This window comes from Chanos chanos, chromosome 3 (assembly GCF_902362185.1).
Source record: "Chanos chanos chromosome 3, fChaCha1.1, whole genome shotgun sequence".
Lineage (NCBI taxonomy): Eukaryota > Metazoa > Chordata > Actinopteri > Gonorynchiformes > Chanidae > Chanos > Chanos chanos.
This window is the reverse complement of record NC_044497.1, coordinates 53,928,208-53,952,448: the sequence shown is the minus strand read 5'-3', so window position 1 is coordinate 53,952,448 and position 24,241 is coordinate 53,928,208. Positions and strand designations below refer to the sequence as shown.

The 24,241-nt window shown below is 42.9% G+C and overlaps 2 protein-coding genes across 3 annotated transcripts; one reads left to right on the top strand and one right to left on the bottom strand.

The window, feature by feature from the left end:
* Positions 1-3,928, top strand: LOC115808383 (glycolipid transfer protein-like). The gene is made up of 5 exons (XM_030769734.1): positions 1-103; positions 2,553-2,611; positions 2,755-2,888; positions 3,308-3,458; positions 3,664-3,928. Exons 1-5 carry the CDS (start codon positions 1-3, stop codon positions 3,844-3,846), a joined length of 630 nt encoding a protein of 209 aa, XP_030625594.1. The 3' UTR covers positions 3,847-3,928.
* A 6,000-nt stretch (positions 3,929-9,928) lies between these two features.
* On the bottom strand, positions 9,929-23,338 carry LOC115808349 (protein FAM222A-like). 2 transcript variants are annotated; one of them, XM_030769692.1, is made up of 2 exons: positions 23,245-23,338; positions 9,929-11,448 (listed from the first exon to the last, which is right to left on the bottom strand). In XM_030769692.1, the coding sequence occupies exons 1-2, from the start codon at positions 23,336-23,338 to the stop codon at positions 10,061-10,063; spliced, it is 1,482 nt and encodes a 493-aa protein (XP_030625552.1). In that variant the 3' UTR covers positions 9,929-10,060. The 2 variants fall into 2 exon arrangements, with proteins under 2 accessions (XP_030625552.1, XP_030625553.1); XM_030769693.1 differs by lacking the exon at positions 23,245-23,338 and adding an exon at positions 14,302-14,382.
* Between the last annotated feature and the right edge of the window lie 903 nt (positions 23,339-24,241).

Here is a 24,241-nt window from a genome sequence, read left to right as displayed (position 1 = left end):
ATGGCTCTTCTCTTGGATAATCAGTTCCCACCGCTTCCCGACAATAAAGAAGTCGATACGAAAATCTTTTTGGAGTCTGTCTCACATCTTCCGCCTTTCTTCGGTGAGTAGTTAAGTACAACTTGTTTCGCTGTGATTAAAGGAGTGGAACGCTCTTGGCTCGTGTGACATACATTGATCCGTAGAACCAACTTGCTGAATTTCAACGTTCTAAGACACTCTAGGACTGAGAAAAGACTAGTCTTCGTATGCTGTAGACGTTGATGTGAAGATCTATTTCCTTCACTATTAACTTCCTACGCTAATTATGTCAGATAGACCGACTAGCCCACGGTTCGGATATTGACCTACAATTGAACATTTCGCAATAGCATCTCGGCATCACACGAATTCAGCACTCATAATACGAAATGCCAGATTCCTAATCGAATGAAAGCCTAGATACTCTACTTGAACTGTCAGTTTCAGAAGCATCGTGCTCGTTATCACAAGAAGTCAGGCTGGCTGTATTGTCCACGCAACCTTGACATTTTGTGAATAAGTCCCAGTTGTTCTAACGTCATCCTTCCACAACACCTTCAATTCATAAGTGTTCCGCATCTGTTAAGAAGTCAGGCCATTGTTAAAGAGAGAGAGGATGTTTATTGTCTGGTACGTGTCCGGAGTAAACAGTATCGTTGAATCAGACGTTTGTTTTACAGTTTTTCCTATCGTTCATCCTTTTCTGAATCATGGACTAATTAAAAAAAGAAGTGAATAACAGAAATTTCACACAAATTTCAAACTGACTGACCAGAGATCAAGAATTATGTTACACAGAATTATTTAAATATCGCTCAGTTTCAGGTTTTAAATTCTGACTTGAACATTGTGAACTGGGTTTGTAAGAAATGATACAAGCACTTGAAAAAAAAGCCTCTGGTTCGCTCAAGAATTAGCTAAATAATTAACAAGTAGACAATGCAACTCCTCCCAACTTCTCTGAAGCATGCCAGCTCTGTTATTGTAGATATATACTGTCAGTAATCAGACAATCATTATGGTATAAAAACAATCAGTGAGGTACACTGACGTGTATCCTAGTTTGGAGAGGATCCGATGGCTACCGCGGTTTACAACAAATCTCTCCTTAATAAATATTAGGCTGTAGGGGGAGAACTGCGTAAAACGAGCCACTGGGTAAGATGAGACACCCCCAGTCTCTAAGCAACCATAAACAAAATAAATCACGTGACAGCATTTTTTTAGGAGGAGACAACTATTTCATTCAATCTACAGTGGAGGAGAGAACGCGGAGAATGTGGTCACTGATGTCCAAAAATGGGATTTTTCCCTTTTCGACTGAATTCCATTGAAGCTCAGTGTCATGACGATTTGAGGAAAAGAGAAGCTGGAGATTTTTCAGACACACTACGGTTAAGTTTGTCCTTTTCGTACCCTATGGTGTGAGAGCTGAAGAATCGAAAATAGCCCATTACAACTATTGTGTGAAGCAGTTTTGTCAAAATGCTGATGGTGGAGTTACATGAGACAACAGGCCTGGGGCCAGTGGAGTCACTGGTTCAACTTGCCCCATACTTATGCCATACACAGCAAATTATGTTTTCTGTCATTTACATGCCATGCAGCTCTACAAATTAATGTAGTGAAATGACCCCCCCAACCCCCCGGTATCACAGAGCACGTTTCAGGATGCCATGATTGTGTAAAAGGAAAACAGACAGGGGTTGAACTTCTCTTGAAGATATAGAGGGAGCAGTTGAGGCAGTGGGGGGTGGGGGGTCAATTTGATCACTTGCAAGGGAGTCACACTGTACGCAAATTAAAAGGCTTTTAAACACCGTTAGCTTAATCACTAAACGTCAGCAGAGTATTAAGTTTAGCTTTGTGGAATAATACAGCAAGACGCAATAATATTGCGTGATTTACAACATGGCAATGAGAATTTTGACTGAATTATGTAAAGAGTGTTTAAACAGACAGCAGGTCTATAGGCATGGATGCTGTAAGTCTCTCCTTCAGAAGTTTTGGAAATCTTTTAGAACGTAAGTAGGTGGCTGATAAAGACAATATTTTAAAGTGCAAGAGAATTAAACTGTCAAGGTATTTCATACCAACAGAATCAGGAGCCCAAGTTTGCTATGTCACAGCCTATAAGCCAGGGGCAAAAACTGACTGAAGTTAATGCACAGATCATGGGCACACAAGGTCGTAACCAACTCAACTTACCCCCCTGATCGGCTCAATTTACCCCTCACCTGGGGTAAGCAGCGCTAAAAGACGAGATTTTTAGCAGACTGTACATCCATGTTAGTATTTTATCTAAATGGAGGATGCTGATTCCCATAGAGGAACAACAGGTATTATTTGGTGTCTAAGTTGAAGAGATAAATACGTTTGACTTAATGACAAAAAGCGAAAATCATTTAAGCAGTGATAATACCATAAAGCTGCATTTTTTAAAACCTTATTTAACTTGGTTATAGCAGCCTGATCCAAAGTGTTTGATATTGCATTTGTCTAATCCTCATAATAAACTCCCTTTATTTCAGACTGCCTAGGTTCAAAAGTTTTTGCTCCAGTCAAATCTGACATCAGTGGAAACATCATTGTAAGTTTATACACTTGCATATACAAACAACTGAATTCGTTTCATTCAGTCACCATGGAGAGCGGGCAAGATGAATGGTGACACATAATGGCTTCTTAAAGGCAGATTTCAGTACGCTTTACGATATTTACAATCGTGTTTAGAAAATCAAGGCGGTCTACGACTCAGACCCTGAGAAGTATGCGACACTGCAGCAGATCCTCGAGGCGGAGAAGATCACGTATGGAGCGGAGTGGCCCAAAGCGGGCGCCACACTGGCGCTCATGTGGTTAAAGAGGTGAGAGCTTCTTCAGTTTCTCCAGAAACTCCTGATGGTCAGAAACTCTCCGAAATCCGCTCAGAATCCGGTGACGTCATTGAAAAAAAACGTCGTTTAAGTTTTCCCCACGGTCACTGTATGTCTACACAGATAATGTATCTTCAATGCTGTGTCTGTAGCCACAAGGGACTCTCACAGCACTGAACGGAAAGAGTGGAAGGTCACTGGAATAGTTCGATCGGCATTTAGGAGAAAATGAACGAGTCGAGTTGTTTTGGGTGATCGTTCTATCACCAAATATATCATGTCAATTTCAACGCAAATACCAAAGGGTAAAAGAAATCGCTTGTACTGTTAAACTAATCGGGATTTTAACGATTCCATTAATGTTCAAAAAAGGTGACATCTTTTATTTCTTTGTTCCTCCTCTTTCACAGAGGCCTTCGCCTCATTCAGGTTTTGTTGCAAAGTCTGGCCGACGGGGAGAAAGACGAGAACAACCCCAACCTCATACGCGTCAACATCACCAAAGCCTACGAAACAGCGCTCAAAAAATACCACGGCTGGCTGGTCCAGAAAATCTTCCAGGTGGGTGTTTTAAAGCCTGAGGGTAAGGCTAAAGCAAATAATCTGTTTAACATGAACATTTCGTACACTATGCAAACATAGCAGCAGAGTGCCCAAAACAAAATGGGGCTAACAACATGTTTACTTTCTTTTTTGTCAAAGGATTTTACTGGGGCGGTTTTTTGAGAATGTAATTTATTTCTTTATTTCTCTCTCTATCTCTTAGGCTGCTCTGTATGCTGCTCCTTACAAATCGGACTTTCTTAAAGCCCTATCTAAAGGACAGGAGACTTCCGAGGAAGACTGTCTTGCCAAAGTCCGGCAGTTCTTAGTCAACTTTACTGCCACCGTGGATGCTATCTACGAGATGTACACAACTATGAATGCAGAACTGGACTATAAAGTATAGAATCTCCACCAATCACCACCGAGCTCGTCCCCTCTCAGGTCACTGAACGTAACATTCAGATAACACCACCAGAACGTGACTCTTTTTCTTTTTCTTTTCTTTTCTTTTCTTTCTTTCTTTCCTTTCTTTTTTTTTTTTTTGATGCTTTTAAGTAATCGCTTAGAAGGGCTGCGTTTAAAGAAAGTGTTGCAACTTTCGCAAAACATTACCGAAAATGTCTCAGACATTATTCGAGTGATTAACACATGAGAAATATAGGAATAATGGAACTAATGTTTTAAACCTCCAAAATTAGGAACTGCGCATTTTTAGTGGACTTTGTCTTCAATGAATTTCTTGAGTAATTAGTTGTTGTTTTGTTTAACTTGGTAGGGAAACGTTTTGCCTCTGTTTGTTTGTTTTTTTGTTGTTTTGTTTTTTTTTTCCCCTCACAGTAGCATGGGTTTGCTGTTTTTGACTGTAATTTAAATTCCGGAACTAAGGGTTTGCTGTTCAAAACGTCCTGAAAGAATGTTTCAAGGACGTGTCAATAGCTGACCGTGCGGGAAGGTGCTCTAATTCGGGGGGGGGGGGGGGGGGGGGGGGGTTGTAATTGTTCTGTTTTGCTGAAGACATTATTACAGCTATGCAACAAAAATACTCATTCACCTGAATGGCCTCAAAAGAACAAGTAACAGGCGGCATCCCTGGTATGAGTTGTCATATATTACTTGAATAACCGTTCAGGATTTTATATTGTACCTGTCCATGTGTTTTTTCTGTGTTTCTGTACTTAAAAAGATGTTTGAAATGGGCTTTTATGCACAATTTGAAAAGACCACATAATTGCAGTGCAATTACCAAGGGGAATTTGACAGTAATCCCAAGTTTGGAAAAATGCAATGGCACAGAAAAAGATTGCAACAGAAAAACAATTCCAACAGAAAAAAACAACTGGCATATCCAATGTGACTTTAATAAGCTCGTTTATTACAACGCAGAACGCGAAGAAATAACCTCATGTAACACATGGGTTAGAACTATACTGAACTTGTCTCGTCACGTTTTCTTTTCGGCATGTTTGATAGGCACTGATATTAGGATATAATAATGTGTTATTTTATATCCTAGATAACCCAAAACACGCCGATAGTGTTCTTTTCAAAATGTGTTTCCTCTGAACACTGAAACAGGTATCAACACATTTTGCCCATACCAGCTGTTCTGTAAACAGTTTTATTAAATAGGCCTATTTTAAACTGAGGGACAACCTAAGATAAACGTCTACGAAGCACAAACATTTGATCAATGTATGTTTGAAGTTATGTTTAATAACTCTAGAGGGCGCTGTACAGCCACGTTTCATTTCATAGTCTGTCCACAGACAATCGTGATTGAATTCAATGACTGCGTGTTATCTGACCTCCTGTCTATATATAAATCTGGGCAGATTTCATCGCTCAGTTCTGAAAATATATAACGCCATGAATAATTTCACATCAAGACTGATATATTTTTCAGTTATTATTCACAGGGATGGTGCAAAAAAGGGTTACAGCAGTGAATAGTTTGGTGTTTTATCTGTCTTTGTTTTTCTTCTTTTTGAAGTGTTGCCTATTTGTCTAATAAGCAGCAAAGACACTAACACTGAAGATCCTGTATGTTCCTTTTTAAATGACTATCAGATGTGTTACACTAAGATCTTTTGACAAGTACCTAACTTATACTGGGTTCACGCGCACTGGTTCTTTCCTCATGGATGCGAGCGGGTAATACTACATTCTTACTGTGAGACTTTGGTTTCATATTAATAAACACAGTGTTCATCTGCAGCCGTGTCTTATTTTAAGCGGTCTAGGCAAAACAGATTTCTGTTTGATTGGAGCCTAGCAAGAGAATGGGAGCACGTGGAGCTTCTGATTAGCAATCAGCAGCCCGGATTTACTGGTTCTGAACAGCTTTCCATCCGCGGGGGAAATCAAGTCAGGCAGACCAGAAATGAATGCTACCTCTCTGAAACACAGCAACGTATGGTAACCCCGCCCCCCCTCCACTCCCGCCCCAGGGTTCCCGCAGCCTGAGGACAATGCAAATCTTGTGGCACCTCCCAGAGGAAGGTAATCCGCTTTCTGAATCTGAACAGGGCTGGTAATCCTGCAGTTTTATCAGCACAGCTGCCTCACCGCCGGGCCACGCAGGACAGCCAAGGCCGCGCCGTGACGGCTATGGCAACCTCTTATCTACAACTGTATTCCGCAGAACACACACTGCACTCCGCTTCTCAGGCGTGTCAACGGCACCGGGGAAAACAGTCCCCTTCTCTGACCTGACACCATGACATGGCGCTTTGTTAATAACGATGTTTCTATTTTTTATTACCATGGGATCAGGAGGGTGTGTGTGTGTATATAGCAGGTCAATTACAAGTCCAAAACCAGACAAGTAACACGCTCGGAGTAGAGCCTAGCCTATGCCAACACAGACTGTTTTTCCTGTCTGTCCTTACTGTTCTGCTTACAACCATCTGAGTGTTTTCAGACTGTCTGTTAATATAAACTAATATATTGATCTAGCTGTGTTGTCATACTGTTGGTTAAAGTGTTTCTTTTAAAAGACTTTACTATGAGAGATCAGTGGTGTTTTGGGGTGAGAAACCGTTTTCTATGTGTATATTTCTATATTAGCAAATGATATTAGTATATTCTGTATAACCACATGACAGTGTTTCCCCATCACTCACTCTGCAAAAAGACATTTGTGTGAGGTCAGATGCGTAGCCAAAACAATCCCCAGACAAATGAAAATCTCTGGAATTATATAAAGCATAATTTAAAATAAAAAAATCACGATTAAGGTTTTGAAGGGGTATTTTGGGGATGTCAAAGTGCGTTACATAAAGACGTCTGTCGTTGTGTGTGTGTGTGTATATGTGTGTGTGTGTGTGTGTGTTTTCTTACTGGAAAAAGCGCTCGAGAGCCGATAAAGTGCTGTGCAGGGATATTCCATCATTTTCGCAAAGTGTTGGGAAAACACTGTTCGGGAGATCTCGGAATAATGGGATCATATGCTTATTAAAAGTAATATATTCCAACATGTTTAACCTGGGGAGACGGCACATTTTTCATACAGAAATGCAACACTGCAGGGCAGGAGAACCCTCGTCTATAATTCCCCATTTCCATATATATAACTTATTCAAGACCACAATGGTCCAGGCTCCACGTTTCTCGAGCAGACTCACATTTCTACGTGACAAGAAGGCAGCGCAGCGTATAAAGACGTTTCCCCCTGCCAACAATAAAATATTGTTTGGATTCAATCAGGATTTTTAAATTGGATTATATTAAAACATGACTTTCAAAGAGTGGCAGTTGGTGGGGAAAAGCCTTTGATATCACTGGCAAAGAGCTAATTGCGCCTGATGACTGAATACAAACCCGGTTTTTAACGACTGTACCATGTATCTACTGACGCTACGCTACACCCTCCCCAACCCCCCCCCCCTTTTTTTCGTTTATTTTCAGCTGAGTGGTCTGTGGGTGGAACTAATGGTTGTTATGTGTACTAGATTCTGAGAACACTTTTCTCTCTCTTTCCCTCTCTCTGCTCCTTCTGCCCTTGAAGCACTGATAAAAGACGCTGAGGAGACGTGTGTGGGCTCAGGTCACACTGAAAGCTGATTAGCCTTTGTCCTCAGGGCCAGAGAGGGGATAAGGCAGGAGAAACCTCAGTGGCCTGCCCTCCGAGACTATCACTGTTACACTTCATCAAAATTAGAGGGGCTGGGATACAATTTAGGCAATCTACAGAACCCATCTCTTGGCAAAACAATTTCCTCAAAATATTTTCAGCACGTTAAATAAAAAAAAGAAAAGAAAAAAAAGGAAAAAGAAAGAAGAAAAAAAAAAAAACGGTAATCAAAAGTAATTTGAAAATGTAAAATACTGATATGGCAACCACAAAACTATTTGAAGTAGTGACAAAGGAAGTTGGGGGGGGGGGGGGTGAATTTGGGTTTGATGTCTGGTGCCCATTTTGAGATATTATTCATCATATAACTTAAGAACGTTCTGAGAGACCTGTACAAAAGCAGTTCTGTCGCAGATCTGTTTACCAGGCCCATCCCACAGTTCCACTGGGAACCGTTTTACAACCCAATGCAGTAGGAGGAAAACCAAGTGTGATATATTTATCTTGAGGAATGATGACAAAGTGTTGTAAAATATTATCGACAACTTAAAATGTAAGTGTGTAACAGCTCATTTGGGACTTGTTTTGTTAAAGTTCAGAATCTTTTGAAAAATGTGACAGTAAAGAGTCTTCACGCAGGGAGGAAGTACAATATAGTCTCCATCATGGCGTGAATATTTTTGAGTTATAAATATTTTACTTGGGAAACTTTTTTTTTTACCCCCTCCCCGACAGTTTTCCCTACAGGCACAATTTGCCAATAACTTTGAGTGCAGAAAATCTAGCAATGGTGTGAACATAGCAGGGAAGCAGTGTGAGCTAAAGAATCTGTCTTATCTCGTTCCGAAAACTTTAGCACCTCTAAAGTGGAGGTGCCACATACCAAAAATATACTTATCATATGAATCTCTCCAATACGAAAGTGTCGTCGCGTCTCGGTCTTGCAAGAGTATTTCCTCAAACGTAAGAGTCACAGGAAACCAACCAAGCTAACTGGCTCGAGAGTGCTTTGATCAATTCTTTTTGTGGTCGTTTGTGGCAGACGCCACAAGTTACTGTTGGACAACCGAGATTTGCACGGGGGGGAGGGGGGGAGAGAAAAAAAACCAGACACAGTCGAACAGGTATGAAAAAAAACATCCCTAAATTAGATTTATTTGACAATCTTAATTAAGATCAAGGAGAGGGTTTCAGTCACACACAGTCAGTCTGTAATTGTAGCGTCATACAAGGATAGGGCTTCTCTGCTGACATTTTAATTGCACTTAAAAAAACATCTTGCCCATTGTATACAATTTTTTTTTTTTTTATTCGACTTAAAACAAAGCTCCAAAACAATTCCAAACTCGGCAAAATTAGAAAAGAAATGACGTAGAAATGATTGATCAAGTCTTGCATCCCAGACTTAAGAGATTCAACTGTACCTCATATACTGAACAAGTCCAAACATCAATAAATTAAAAAAACAAAAACAAAAACAAAACAAAACAATAATGAAACCCCATGAATGAGATCCAGTGTATTCTCTGACCGCTGGCTGTCTGTCCTGCTGTGAGCAGGACGAGCCATGGAGCTAAACGGCTAATGCCTCAGCTCCGCTAGCGTGTTGAGCCTACCCATCTGTCCCCCTGGTTCTCTTATCAGCTCCCAGAGACACAGATGCCAACAGCATGCCACTGCGTCAGCTTCGTTAGTTTCAGTAATAATAACCAGGCAATGATTCATGGGAAAGCATAATCACATGGGCCTTTGGATTGAACCAAACTTCTGACACATATTGGTCACAAAGAAAATATATGTATGTATGCATGTATGTATGTATGTATGTATTATATATATATATTATATATAGAGATGAAACAACTAGAAATAAACAAATATCATAAATATGTTTACCCATCAGCAGCTAAAGACATAATACAGCAAAAATATTCAAGTTTTTTTATTTTAAATTATTATTATTATTATTCTTTTGTAATTGCAGAATAATCTTCATTATCTTATAGCAGTGCAATAATGTTGTAATAATTTTGTTATATGCTTTGTTTTGCTTTTGTCTGTCAGAATGGATTTTTTTTTCCCAAATACGTGTTAAAGTAAGGACAGCGTAGACCTGACAAAAGTCACAAGCTTCACAAGTTTCCAGTTATGTTTTTGGCAGCTTAATATGAAGAGGTTTCCTTTTGTGTTATCCAAGTTATCCAAACAAAACAAGAGGAAGTGAAAAACAATAAGAAAAATTCTTTGTTTGCGCTAAAGAAAGTCCATCTGGGGAAATTTGAGAGGGAAAGAAAGAAAGAAAGAAAGAAAGAAAGAAAGAAAGAAAGAAAGAAAGAGAAAGAACGAAAACCATGACACGTTGACCTTCACTATTTGTCAGGATAGCTGTTACCCTTTTGTCAAAGACCAGGTGAGCCCTTTTTCTTTTAGAACACATCGACTCAAAGGCATGTGTCTGATACAAACGAACCCATCCCTCCACTGACTGAACTAAATATCCCATACAGTTCCATGTTATGGTTTGACAGCGTCCGCCCGGGTTGTCCTATCTGAACACAGGCAGCTGGACGTGTACGGACTGGTGATCCAGGAGGTGGGGCATCCCCAGCGCCTCGTACCCCCTGCCCAGCATACGCTCCTTAATGCAAGGGGGGTGGATCTCGCTGATCAGGCACTCCAGAGACTGCAAACTGCTGCTGAGGACAGAGGCGTGGCACAGGTTCTTGCCGGGCAGGCCGCAGCAAAGCGCCAGGCCCCTGTCCGGGGGGTAGTGCTGGGAGGGGCCGTGGGGGCGGGCCAAGGCAGAGTCACACGCTCTGCCCATGACGGCGCCGCTGGCCGGCAGGTCTTGCGGGTTGTAAGAGTCGCCGTCTGGAGTGGTCAGCACGGTGTTCCACAGCGGCGGTGGCGGCGGCGGTGCGAAGAACTGGCTGACGGAGAACTCTCCGTGCATGGCGGCGCAGTTCAGCGGGGAGGAGCCGACCTTGTCCAGCACGCCGTTCGTACCGCCCGTCGCCGTGCCGAGAGGGTGGGACCTGAATGAGAGCCCAGCGCTGCCTAACACCGGGACGCAGACCTCCGGAGACCAGCTCACGGGTGCCCTACCGCCACCGCCGCTGCTAGCACCGTATAGCTGCAGCCCATGCTGATACTGTTGTTGCTGCTGCCTGGGGTGTTTGTGTTGCCACAGAGAGTAATCCACGCTGTCCATATAAGCTCCAGCCTTGGCCATGTCTGCAGTCTGAGTAGGCAACACTGCTCCTGAATAGCCAAGGCTGCTGTGAGGGGGCGCGGCCACGGCGAAGCTGGAGTCTGTGCAGGCGGCTGCCGTGGCAACCTGATGAGAGGGACTGAGATGACAGTCGCCGGACTGCAGAGGCCCCTGGGCGGGACGGGAAGGACGGCTCATTTGTCGCACGATGCCCCGGACGGGCAGATCCGACCGCGGGGCCAGAGCCAAGCTCTGACCCCCTGAGACGGAGACGGCGGACGCCCCCACGATGACGTTGGGCTGCGCGGGAATATTCGGCACTTCGGGAGGCTTACACAGAGCCATGTCGTAGGGCCTCAGCCTGTGTCTGTTAGCTACGCTGCCGTTAGCGGGCGGGGCGTACGGAGCCACCGCTATCTGCGCGGGAGAGAGTTTAGTCCGCTTGCCCTCGGAATTCTTCACCAGGCCCTTGGTCACGGTGGGAGCCTTGACGATGGCCAGCAAGCCTTGGTATCCTCCGGAATAAGGGTACGAGTAAGGGCTGAAGCGTTGCCCCGTGGTGTCTAAACCGTTGACAGTCCGGTTAATTTGTTTCTGCTGAGGGACCCTGATATTGGACGGGAAGATCTTGATGGATAAGGGGCTGTCAGCCGTCCTCTGCGCGTAGGCGTCGAGCTCGGCCGCGGTGGGATACCGAGGGGAGAGCACAGAGCCCAGTTCACCTACAGACAGACACAAGACACAAACAGCTCAGTTAGGTCCCTGGCTTAAACAGTTCAAACTAACATTTCAGATAGCAGCAAACATCCACGCTTAGTTCTCCGCTGCTAAGAACAAAAACATAAAAACGTACACAAACAGTTTCTCAAGCTTTGATCATCATATGAATGAGAGACGTCTTCCACCAAAAAGATTAGGATTAGATTAGGAGCGAGAGAATATGGTATATATACGGCGAAAATGGGTAATATATTCACATCGTGTAGAAAATATGAAGAAAACCCCCCATTTAAAATTTAAGATCGTGCTGCCCAATGGAGCTTATTATCCTAGAGATTCTTCGCTATAAATACAGAAAACTGATAGACTGAATGAATAAAAATGATCAGAAAGTAGACAGAAGACAAGAAAAATTGTTCAATAAAAACAGAGATATTGGAGTGTCTTCTTTCTCCCCCCCCCCCCCTCTCCTGCTCTCACATACTTGTCCTCTGCCTCATTTCCTCCCGTGGATGTTCATCCTACGACATCTGCATCTGTCTGAAAACTCATTTTGTGCAGGCAGACACCTCAGGCAATGTTTGATCAGTGCATTATGAAATTAATTCGGTCTTTCTTCAAGACAAAATTGGATTACCCTGGGAAATCAAAAAAAAAAAAGAGATTTGGGGAGGGAGGGGAAAGCTAATTTTGTGTGGTGGCTTGAGTGGAATTCATTTAATGCCGTTTGGCTATGCAACACACTCAACTGCGTACAAATATAAAGCGAGGGTTTTGCGTTGGAAATGAGCACAGTAAGAGATTAAGCTACGTGTGGATCGCTAATGCTAAGCACGGCGTCCTTTCATGTCGCTACTATCAGAAAAACAGAACAATGACATGCTCCCAGAGTTACTTTCGCCCGTTTTAACGTTTAATAAAAATAAATAAATAAAAAACAAAAGTGGATGAGTCTACAGGTAACTACCAAATTAGAAGAGTGATTACTTGACTACATGATTGACAAAGTACATTGAAAGCAGGTGCTTCCACACAGGAAACGTTCCTGTGTTAATGAAGTTATTAACCTCTTCTCATGCTTAGGGTCACGTGTTAAAAATGGTAGCCTGGCCCAGTCATCCATTATTTTGGCTACTATAGGTAGGAGAAGAGATCTCAATGACTGTGAAAAGACAGACGAATGTTGGGGCACACTAGGTGTGAGCTCTACAGACCAAGACTGCTCAAAGTTCTTCAGGAACAAACAAGGAAATCTAAACCAGACAACTGCGAGTGTCAATTCTAGGACGTTAACAGTCCAAGTCGTGAAACAATTTCCTAAAAATAACTCTACTTTGGTGCTGTAAAGATATTGTACAACACCAAGACAACTGACTTTATCATCTGATCGCCGGAATCATTGCTTTACCATGGGTGTGTGAGTGAATGATCTTGTCGTTACTACAGAATCTTTACTCAACACAGTGGTTCTTTGATTATGTCAACAAACCAGGGTAGGCAGCTGATGAGTGATACTGAAGAGTGATACAGGTAACTAGAGAATTTTACTAGTGGACCGCTTGTTGTTCAATGCCATTCATCCCCAGACGTCGTCTGACAAATAGCTCCTTTGCAGTCGCACTACGTTAAACAGTGGCCGACCATCACGACGCCGGCTAGTTAGTTTCACTTGAGTGAATTAACTAGCTAGCTAGCTAGCTGACATGAATTCCCTCCATCCAATGTCAGACTGATAAACTTTCAACCAAAGTTGAAATGCTTTTCTTTCAATTCAGTTTGCGCAAAGGGTTGAAATGCACGTTAAAATGAGGTACCCCTATATATTTTTATTTTCATCGCAAGACTGTCCTGGCGGAGGCCGGCAACATTTACATATAAATATCAACTAACCCCTGTGTTTACTTTCTTCACTGACACGGACGAAAATTAAAAGACTGCATCGATCAACGCTCAGCTTTGAGAAGGGTAGAGCTACAGGACAAGATGAGGAGATGGAGAGAAAAAGAAAGAGTTAAGGTGACGGAGAGGAGAGGGGAAGAGCAGGTACAGCCCACTGAGCCCAGGATAGGATTAGCATTATGTCCCTGTGCTGGTCAACACAAACAAAACCCGACTGACCCCGATCACATTCAAACAATGTAAGCCTATTTACCACAGAGATATACGTACTTTGGTAACCACAGCGGAACCTACAGGCTCAATTTAACAACACCACAAACCTAGCATAATTATAGTGTCAAAATATAGTGTTATTGTACAAATATATTATTGTACAAAACATATTTTGCTCACGTTTATGTACTGTTTGAGACACATCTCTATCATTCGAATCCAAAATGATGCAAACTGAAACACAAAGATGAAATGAAGAAGGTGTATATAATTTTACTAAATTATTTTTTAATACACTTTGGCAGGAGAGACAAGTGTGGCGTCACGGAGGAAGGGACAGGCGGCGAATACAGAGGGAGAGAGAGAACAAAGAGTAGAGGACAGAAGGAGGAATGAACAGAGAGAATGTAATGCTGAGGACAGAGAGGCAAGGCACACATACAAAATCGACACTGCTGCTCCAATATTTGGTTATGATTAGATCTCAATGGTGTCTGCAGTGTGAATTTCCCTTTACTTGAACAATTTGATTAAAACATGGTCAGCATTCATTTTCAGATGCTTCGTGATTATTTTAGCCCCTTTCTGCATTTCCAGATTGTACTGTGGATCATTGCAACATTTAACCTGATTCTCATGCATTACTGCTTGACAGATAATTAGCGCTACTGCCCACTGACATGGTTTTAAAGCTATTGTTACCCAATTTTCGACCTCCAAACGTCTTTAACAAAAGAACATACGTAGATCAGAGAAATCACGCATGCTCCCCGAACCCCCCTGGCACGCTCGGTTTTTCGGACCTCGGCATTTCCAAAACCCTGTGTGCGGCCACGTCACTATGGTCGGGTTGCGGTGCATAAGCCGCCTGTTGGACCTACAGATGCCTGTTTGCTAAGTCACATGGGGCAAAGAGTACAGGCACTTATCAAATGAGCAGTGGACTAAAAGTCATACTGTCAGATGAGTCATCATTCACCCAGTTCTTGAAAAGCGGATAAGCATGCACGTGGTAGGCTATACAGCAAAATAAACTGATTGACCTGATAGCTTGTTTCCCACGGCGATGAGTTCTAGAGTCAGGTGCGTTTTCCAGGAATGGTTTAGAATTGTTACGAAGCCAAAGTAAAGACAGAAATAAACACAAAGCGGAACAGCCACCTGGTGTTGTAACTGAACACAGGATGCTGGATACGTCCAGGCAGGTGATCCAGCTTATGGTGAAGCACTTCAGTGCTGATGGGAGTAGTCACTTCCAAGATGACAATACTCCCTATGTGTATGACCCCGTGTGATCACTAAGCGGTCTCACGAATACGATGACCATTTAAACCATATGACATGGTCAACGGCAGTCAGCTGATCTGAACCTAAAAACGAACATTTATGGGAGATTCCTTTGGGTGATGGCCTGAGACAGCAATTTCCACCACCATAAACAAAAAACGCCGAATGACCTGAATCTCTCACGGAAGAATGGTGGCGCCTTCTTTCCACCGCGCGGGATCCAGAAACACCAGTAGAATCTTTTTTTCCAAGGCACACTGTTGCTGTCCTGTCAGCTTGGGGTGGCCCAGGGCCCTATTAAAGGACACTTTATGTGGGCGTTGGCAGTATTTTTAGCTGGACTTCTGAACAAACAATGAGAGTAATAATCCAGGGGTAGGGTTTTATAATGTGCTGATGTCATGCGATGCATGTCCAGCCACAGTAACTGCACTGAATAAGTGAAAGCCCGCACCTGTTTACCTTGGGTGCTCAGCAAAAACCCCTATTATACATTCTCAATATCTGAACAGCTAAGGTACCTCAATTTATCACCGGAGAACATAGATCCATATTTACAGTGGCACCGGAGCAATATCCGCACTTGTGTACTTTGGTTTTAAAATGGGGGGGGAAAAAAGCAAAAAAAAACATCAGTCTCCAGAGAGACCTACATTCGGCTGCGTACGGCAAAGCTGGAGGGACAAAAACCGAGATTGGATTTAAAACACCACCATTCAGGCAATTTCATGGTTGTTTAGCTCTCCGCAACAAAGGAAAGGGCTGCAAAAGTGTTCCATTTATAAGCAATAAATCTGTTGGCAGAAATGACTGCCTGCCCTGAGACTGACACCTTTATGGAATTTTCTGACATGAAAAGAAAAGCGTCGAAAATGAGCGAGATTACACCAGTCAGCGAAAAAAGAAAAAAAAAAATCACTGCAACTATTAGAATAGACAGGCTGAATGGAAGAGAAACCACAATTTTTTTTTAAATTTTATTTTATTTTATTTTTTTTTAAACAAAACAATTCATTTCTTTTTCAATAACAAAACCCCATATTAAGAATCTTCTCAGCCATGCAGTGCACAGCTCACTTATCGCCCTTGTTCAGGATTGATTCGGGAGTTCATTTCATTTCGAGCCCCACAATGAGCCTCCGACTGTGAAAATGATTCAATCTACAAGATCCATCTCATAAAGGAAATAAATTGGGTGTTTAAAATGGAAGAAAGAGGAGGAGAGGCGGAGTGTGCCGTCACAGAATCTCACCGAAAAAAACCCCCAAAAAAACCCCCCACAGTACAACAATCCGCTGTCTCCTTTCCCGAACCTCACCGAGTTGCTACGGCAGAACAGTGACAAATTTCACCACAAATCAAAACAAAACAAAACAAAAAAACACCTGAGGTGCTGGCACGAGGAGGGCTGAAGCATTTACTTTAAAAACTGCTCATGATTACGTTTTCTTTATCATATAACAGCAAAGCTCTGCTGAGCTCCGTAGCTTTTAACGTTTCCTAAACAAATACCATAGCTTGAATGTGAAGAGGGTGTGAGAGCGCTTCATGCTTGATCAGTTTCAATGGGCCTGAGGTCAGTTAAGTCCCTGAGAGGTTACCTTGAGCCAGTGAGGAGAGGTGAGTAACACATGCGCAACTGAAAACCACAGTCAACTGAACCACCAGCTGTTGTTCTCAACCTGCTCCTGATAAACACATTACCGTTAGGGTTAGGGTTTTCCAGCCATTAGTTAACATGTCATCTTGCGACACATCTTACAAAAAACCCTCGGACTATTAATCAAAGTCACAAGTATTTAAAGTAACGGTTCAGAATCATTTTTAACTAAAACGTGCAAGTGATTATTTACTTTCGATTATTTAGCAGGAATTCAATGCTTCTCAGACGCGCCCATGAAGTCTGAGCAATCGCTAAAGTAATAGATTCATCATAAATTTCAATGAAGAAAAATGTAGTCTACTCCAATCCCGCTAATTAACTTTTGAACTTGCTTGTTTCAAACAGACGTGAACCAATTAGTCTTCTTTGGCAGCAGTTCAGTGAATAAAAATATCAAGTCTGAATTAAAAAAAAAACAACAACAAAAAACTAATCGTTTGCGAAAGGCAAAGAAAATTATGTGGAACATATCTCTGACACTTAGATTCGTTTGTTTCGTGGTGACAGAGGGAGGTAATTAGCGCTCTGACCTTAAGCAATGAGCTAATCACCTTGGGCACGCTAACTCCTCAAAACGCTAAACTGTCCGCTTCGTTAAGACTCAATCCATGGGCTCAAGGTTCATATCACGTCATCATCTCAACTCTTCTTATCTAAAAATGTCACATGACGCGATTCATTACCTGCTTACCAGTTTTGTGTTGGTCTGATTTTGTAATTGAGGTCTTGGCTAAGTTTCCTTTACTCAATATGTACTTGGTGGTATAATGGTCTTTAGGTGTAAGTAGCTTTTTCGTCATGAAGTGCAGGACCACAGATGAAGTACTTGTTCTGCGTGCACAACATTCTTCACACACACTCAAAGATTCTCATTTCATATTCTCTCTCTCTCTCTCTCTCTCTCTCTCTCACACACGCACACACGCACACGCACACACACAGCACTGAGCAGACTAAACCAATACTTCTTGCAAGGACCAAGGTCAACCTTTCAGTTGAAGGCACCACTTAATGGTGACTTCTTTTCAGATTATTTCGATCTCTGGAGGGAGGAAGGGGAGTTGAAGAGCAGTTCTGAAATCTCAATTAACACTCAGCTAATTAACCGCACACACAATCTGATACCAAAAGAACCCTTTAAAGTGGGAAGATAATGTCATCCAGTGGGGGGGGGTATTGAAGGGGGAGGAGACACGCCTTGTGATCCAAGGGGTGGATTGGCTTGTTTTGACAGAGAAACCCCTTTGCGAACGCTCTTTCGTTGTACGGAGAGATGCGAAACGCAGAGGAAGAAGGCAAAATTTGGACGCAGGGCTAACACAAACATCACAATTCCGTTATCGACGCTAACCTCTGTACCGAGTCCATTTTCCCCCGTCCGAGTTGTTTTCAGTCACAGTAAGCTCCCTAATCTTTTTTCCCATGGTCACACTTAAAGCTATTCCCCTTTGGATCAGAGTGGAGACCTCATTGTTTTGTAGCTGTTTGAGTTAATCAGTGATTAACTGGGAAAACAAGCCTCTGAGCCATGTCTAAAAAAAGGAGTTGAACTCCCTCATGAAATTTCCACAGACCTCTGACGACCAGACCTCAAAACACCTCTTGACAAAAAAAAAAAGAAAAAAAAAAAAGAAACACCAGCAAAAACGGCAAATTGGAGAGATTACTTAAAATCCTTGCAGTGAGACAATAACTCTTGACAAATACCAGAGAGTAAGAAAATGTTCAGTCATATCTTCAAACCACTGGCTCTACAGAGGTTTTAACATTTGGAGTAAACAAATTTACAGAGAGCTGCCGGCCTGTTTCCATTCAGAGTCGTGGCATATCTAGCGATAACACAGACGTCATAAAAAAAAAAAAATCCTGTTTACATTAACATCTTGATTCTCAGAAACAAAATGGTTATTAAGCCGTGAAAGGGATGGTTCACCAAGACAAATCACAGCTACTTTATCTTCTCTTCACGTTAATGGCTAGGTCAGTTGTCAGCGGCACAGGTTTCCCGTTATTCAGTTCAATTTGACGGCAGAGCACTGACATTACCGCTATTTGATGAGTCAACACTGCAAGTTAATGAGGCAGTTCAAGTCAAATCAAAGTTCTATGCCTGGGAAAGATCTTTCTTTTTTCTTTTTTTTTTTTTCTTTCTTTCCGTCTGTCTCTGTACATAGATAGTTAGATAGGTAGGTAGCCAGACTTTTATGCTTTCTCTATCACTCAATGGCACGACCACAGCGGATCTCTTTCTCTGTACTCTAAGCCTTTCAACATCGTGGAAAAAAACCCCAAAACAAACAAAAAAAAACAAACAAACACAAAAACAAGGGAAAAAAAAACAAACAAAACGGAAACCGTGGCAACGTCTTTCAGGCTCGTCCAGATTAGACAATAAGTCTTTACCGACCCAGCTGTCAAGACCCATGAAATGAACCGGGTCTGTGTCTGTCCAGTGAGTCTATCAAAAGTGTCACCAACTTAAACAGAGAGATACCACTTGAGCCAGCTCTCAGTCTCACACAACGTTCTGAGGTGCACCAGTGCGGTTCACTCCCACGATCAAGTCTGAGAGTAACCCACCGACAGTACAAACAGGGATTATATTATACACACGATTATACACAGGAGTGGGAAAAACATGCAGTACAGAACCTCACCAGAACCTAGAATGCCTTGCACGTATGACAAGCACAACTCCATTCAAAACACAACACCAGAGTAATTCAAAAAAAAAATTAACTTGCAAAGTGCACAGTCTGCCAGATTTAAAAAAAAAGAAAAGAAAAGAAAAGCCTAAAGCGATTTCTGATCACGCTGGAGAGCAAACGCTGAAAGCACGTAGGTCATGTTAGATCTATCATAGACCAGTAACAGCTGGCCAACAGAGTCAGGGGTATGAAAGAAATCACCGAGCTCTACACACACACCCACACCCCCTGAGGAGAACTGTGCCCTCATGAACCTCCACTGCTCATGCCAAAGTTCCAGCAGACCCTTCTTCCCCATTATTAATATTAACACAGCTTAACATTAACTGACATGAACCTCCAATACAGGGACCCATGTGCACACAAGAGTCATCTTCCAGCTTTACAGAGTAGTGAAGATAGAGATACCACCCTTTTTTCATGAGGACCTATGTGCCAAGACCTATATGTGCAACTATGTGCCTTATATCTGAGCAAAAGAGGAACCTGGACCACATTGGTCCCAGCCTCTTATAGTTCTCTATTGAACTGAATAACCTTGGAGCAGGGGTGGAGAGCAGGGGCCAATGGGGGAAACGGGGAACTTATTTATTGGTTCTTGGATAGTCTTTGAGTGGATACAGCTCCGCAGCACTGTCACTACCCATTTGTCTCTTGGCTGCCTGGCTGTGCTGTGCTTTGCTTTGCTTTGCTTTGCTGTGCTCTGCTTAGGGCAGCACTTGTTTCGATTCAGCCTTCAGGAAAAACAACAACAATAACAACAACAACAACAAAAAAAACCAGGCCAACAGAACAGTGTGGGAAAAAAAAAACCCATCCTTCCCCATCATCTTCACCTCATGCACGAGACCACTTTAACCCAAAACAGAGCTCTCATTAACACCGATCCAAGTGACAGAGACCGGAACCTCAATGTCTGCTTTAGTGCCTACCTCTTCTTCTTCTTCTTCTTCTTTTCAGTTAACGCAGGAAAAAAAAAAAACGAGAACGAGGAGGGGCAATGGAAAATCCAAGTGAACTGAAATGACTCCCACCTCTATATTAATCCGCAGCCCATACACACACACCACACTCCTCCAGACGAGATTTCGAATGGCAAGATATCTTAGAGGATACAGTCCAGGACTGGCTTTGTCCTCAGGGCAGCTGTGATAGAGGATCTGGCCTGTCTGTGGAGGACTAGCCGAACACTGGATGGAACCGCTACTCTCCTTTAGGCGAGAGACAATTATTGTAGCGAAATACCATCCCTACACCTCACTTGACCCCAGGGTAGTTTCCTCAAACGTTAATGAAATGCAAACACATCACTGACAGGCTGGGAAGGGTGTTCGAGATCTCGGCGACGAGCGCTGTAGTGCCTGAATGAGATTCTAGGACTACAAGAGGCGACGCTTGGCTTTGGGCGAGTTCTGTTGCGACGTACTTTTTTTCCAATTTCAGCTCCAACCTCATACTCATACCCCCCCCAAAGTTTTTAAAAGGAACGAGACGCATTAGCTTCGACCTGTCGTTAAGAGCGGTATTTTTTTTATCTGACAAACTACGCGCAAACTGTGCCCTATGTGCCGGTCCTTGTTTCAGCCTGCGCATCGGGGGGGTGGGATGGGGGTTTGCGAGGCGTCGGCTGGTTGTTGTCGTTGCGCATAAGGTTTAGGGGGGTCTGCTGAAGCCTGCAGGTAAACAGGAGGGAAGAGAGCCCCCACCCCACCCAATCCCCCCCCAGGCTTTGCCTGCGGCAGGCAGGGCCCTTCTGTTGCAGCATTTAGCAGACAAGTGCTCTGCAGATTCCAAATTAATATTTAATAACACAGAGACAATGAGGATTTACCCCAATGGTACATGGGCATGGGGAAACGTGTGGGTGGAGGAGAGAGAGAGAGAGAGAGAGTTACTGAAAGGGGGGGGGGTGTGGGGAGTTGTAAAATATCTAAAATCTTCAATCAAAGCAGACATTTCTATGGCTTCTGCATTTATTATTATTTGGAGATTCTTCTCAACATAATGACCAATAAACGGATATCGTCAATGGGTTTTTCAATTCCCACTGCTTTCCCAACAGCTAACATTCTCTCCCCACATACATACATACATATATATATACACACACACACACACATATATATATACACACACACATATACACACACACACACACACACATATACATATATATATATATATATATATATATATACATATACACACACACACACGCATACATATATATACACACACACACACACACACACACGCACACAATACATACATACATACACACACACACACACACACACACACACACACACATATATATATATTAATGTGTGTGTGTGAGCAACATTCTTGAACTGCTGGTACAATACAAGACAACATAGATTTACTGGGAGACAGAGAGAGACCCAGGGCTGTGGATCAGAAAGAAGGTCAGCTTCACTCGAAGGCTTTGCTGTGTGGAAGAATCAAATCAATAATAGCCTGGGCACTGCCTTATCATCGTCAGACCTTTCCTAAGCCACTGTCTACGCCAAGCTCACAGCAGCTCAATTAAACACAGAAAGGTCAAAGCACATATTTCTGACATTTAAACATTTCTCTGTCTCTCTTCCTGGGCCCCCACCCCCCTTTTTCTTTACCATCATAATTTCCTGATGTTCAAAAGAGCATTATGACAGTACATCTTGATTTAAATGGAATATATCAATACATGTTACATGTACGGCAATAAATTACAGATTTGACAGATTAAGACTAGAACTGGTTCACCGATGAAGGAAGACAAAAAAAAAATCCTTATTTGACATTAAGAGTAAACTTTGCTCCAAGTTCCACCCAATGACTTCCTTATGATATTTTCTGTGGAACGAAAGAGGAAGAAGAAGAAAGCAAACTGCCCCTGTTTAAAAAAAAACAACAACAACAACAACAACAAAAAAACCCAGCAGGGTTTTGGTTCAGGAGTGCGATGTGGCGGGTTGAAGTCTGCCCTTGGAAAAGAGAAACAACGTCAGCCTGTACTCTGTGACCGCGCTGATCAATGTGCCCATGAATTAAATTAGAGCAGGGTGTGATGGGTGTCACTGATAACAGACACAGGCGGGATCTGAGGAGATCTCTGACTCTGATAAAGCTTGGACTCAATTTTCCTGGGATAGGCCAAGGTGAACCTACCTCTGCTCCTGGTAACTAACATCAACAACAGTATACCCACAACTTGTCTCTGTAGTCTTCCACAGATCAGGAGAAACCTCACATCAACGCCAAATCATTCAGTGAGTTCAATTCTGTAAGCTGTGTTTAATGCCGCAGGGTCCCCTTCTCAGTTTCTACAGGTCGAGTACTTGGGCCCCTTAGGTCAGGGGAATTGAACGGATGGCTTGGGTTTTGTGGATGTAAAGTAAGTATAGAGGCTGGTTTAGTCTCACTTTGGGGACTGTCGTGCTGAAAGAGTGGAATTTTAACAAGTGTCATCATGGAATCGGTTCAATTTATGACCAAAACGGGTAAAAACAAACAAACAACAACAAAAAAAGAAAAAAGACTTTTGAACCCTCTCCATCATTCAATGACAACCACAGTGGATTGGGGGGGGGGGGGGGGGGGGGGGGGGGGGGGGGGGGGGGGGAGAGAAAAGAAAAGAAAAAAACCCCCAGAAACTATGACAACATCTTTCAGGCTCCTCCAAGTTATAGCTAGGACTACCGTTCATATCAGGCGTTACAGAGGCCAAATGGGCCTAGTGCTCCACACAGGCAAGAGACAGACAGACAGAGGCTCCAGACTACAGCACCAAAACACAGGACCTGTAAAACCGTTTAAGGACAAAGAGCGTCGACCTGACTCGTGTAGGAATCTGAAAAAAGCATAAGGAAAAGCGTCTCGGACATAAATTATAATTCATCGTGTATAACCTGCAGGGGGGCACTGACCTCAGACAGCAGAAGCATTAAGTGGGGGGGGGGGGGGGGGTGTTGGGTCTCACTGTGGGGTTAGCGAGGGCTGAATTTCACACACCGACGGGGACTTACTTTTTCTGTTGATGGGAGTGTCCAGCACCGTGACACTGGCACACATGACGTGCTGGGAGGTAGGGTTCTGCCTCCTCTGTAGACATGCCAACATGGTGCAGGTTGAGACTTTATGGCTGGATGAAGCTTCGAGGAATCTGCATGAAACAAAGACAGAGAGAGAGAGTGAGCGAGTGAGTGAGTGAGTGAGAGTATGTGTGAGAGACCTAGGGTCTTGCAGGTCCCTCTGAACATCAGAGGGACCTGACTTCTGAGAGTACAGCATATCCACGTTTTTTTTTATATTCACATCATCTCAAAAAGACCTGATTGATGTTATATGCTGATGAATGTAACGTTGTAATGTTTTGATTAGAAGCAGTACGCTCCATCACACGTCTCCTCCGCACACATGTATACAAGTACAGCCTCACTGTTGCTAGTCATGTACTATTGTCTCTTAGCCGTTTGCTTGTACTTTATCTCATTTTCATGAATAGTCGTTTCACCATAAGCAGAAGGAAATATTGTGTATTTAAAAGATAAATTTGTGAGTTGGGGGGGGGGGGGGGGGGGGGGGGCACTGCAAACATATAGCACTACACAGCTATTTACAGTGAGGTTTGGCCAGCAGTGTGTTTTGGGTAGCAGTGTGTTTCACAGAGGGCTGATGACAGGACTAATCAATCTACCCAGCATGCCATAAATCAAGCCACACCGCCCCTGCCCTTCCTCATCCTCCACAGCATGACACTGAGGGTCAAGCCAGACATGCGAGACAACGCAAATAATCAACAACAACAACAAAAACAACAACATCGTCTGTTTAAACTCGATACATCTCTCACTAATAAAACGTTCGTAAATGATCTGAAAGATTTAAAAAAAAGAATGAGGAAAGGCTGTTTCTTGACTCGTGCATGTGCGTTTGGTTTGTTGTACTGGTGTACAGCGCACAGTGCTGAGGATGTTAGAAAAATTACACGATGTTGTGTCTACAAATTCTATTTATAAAAAC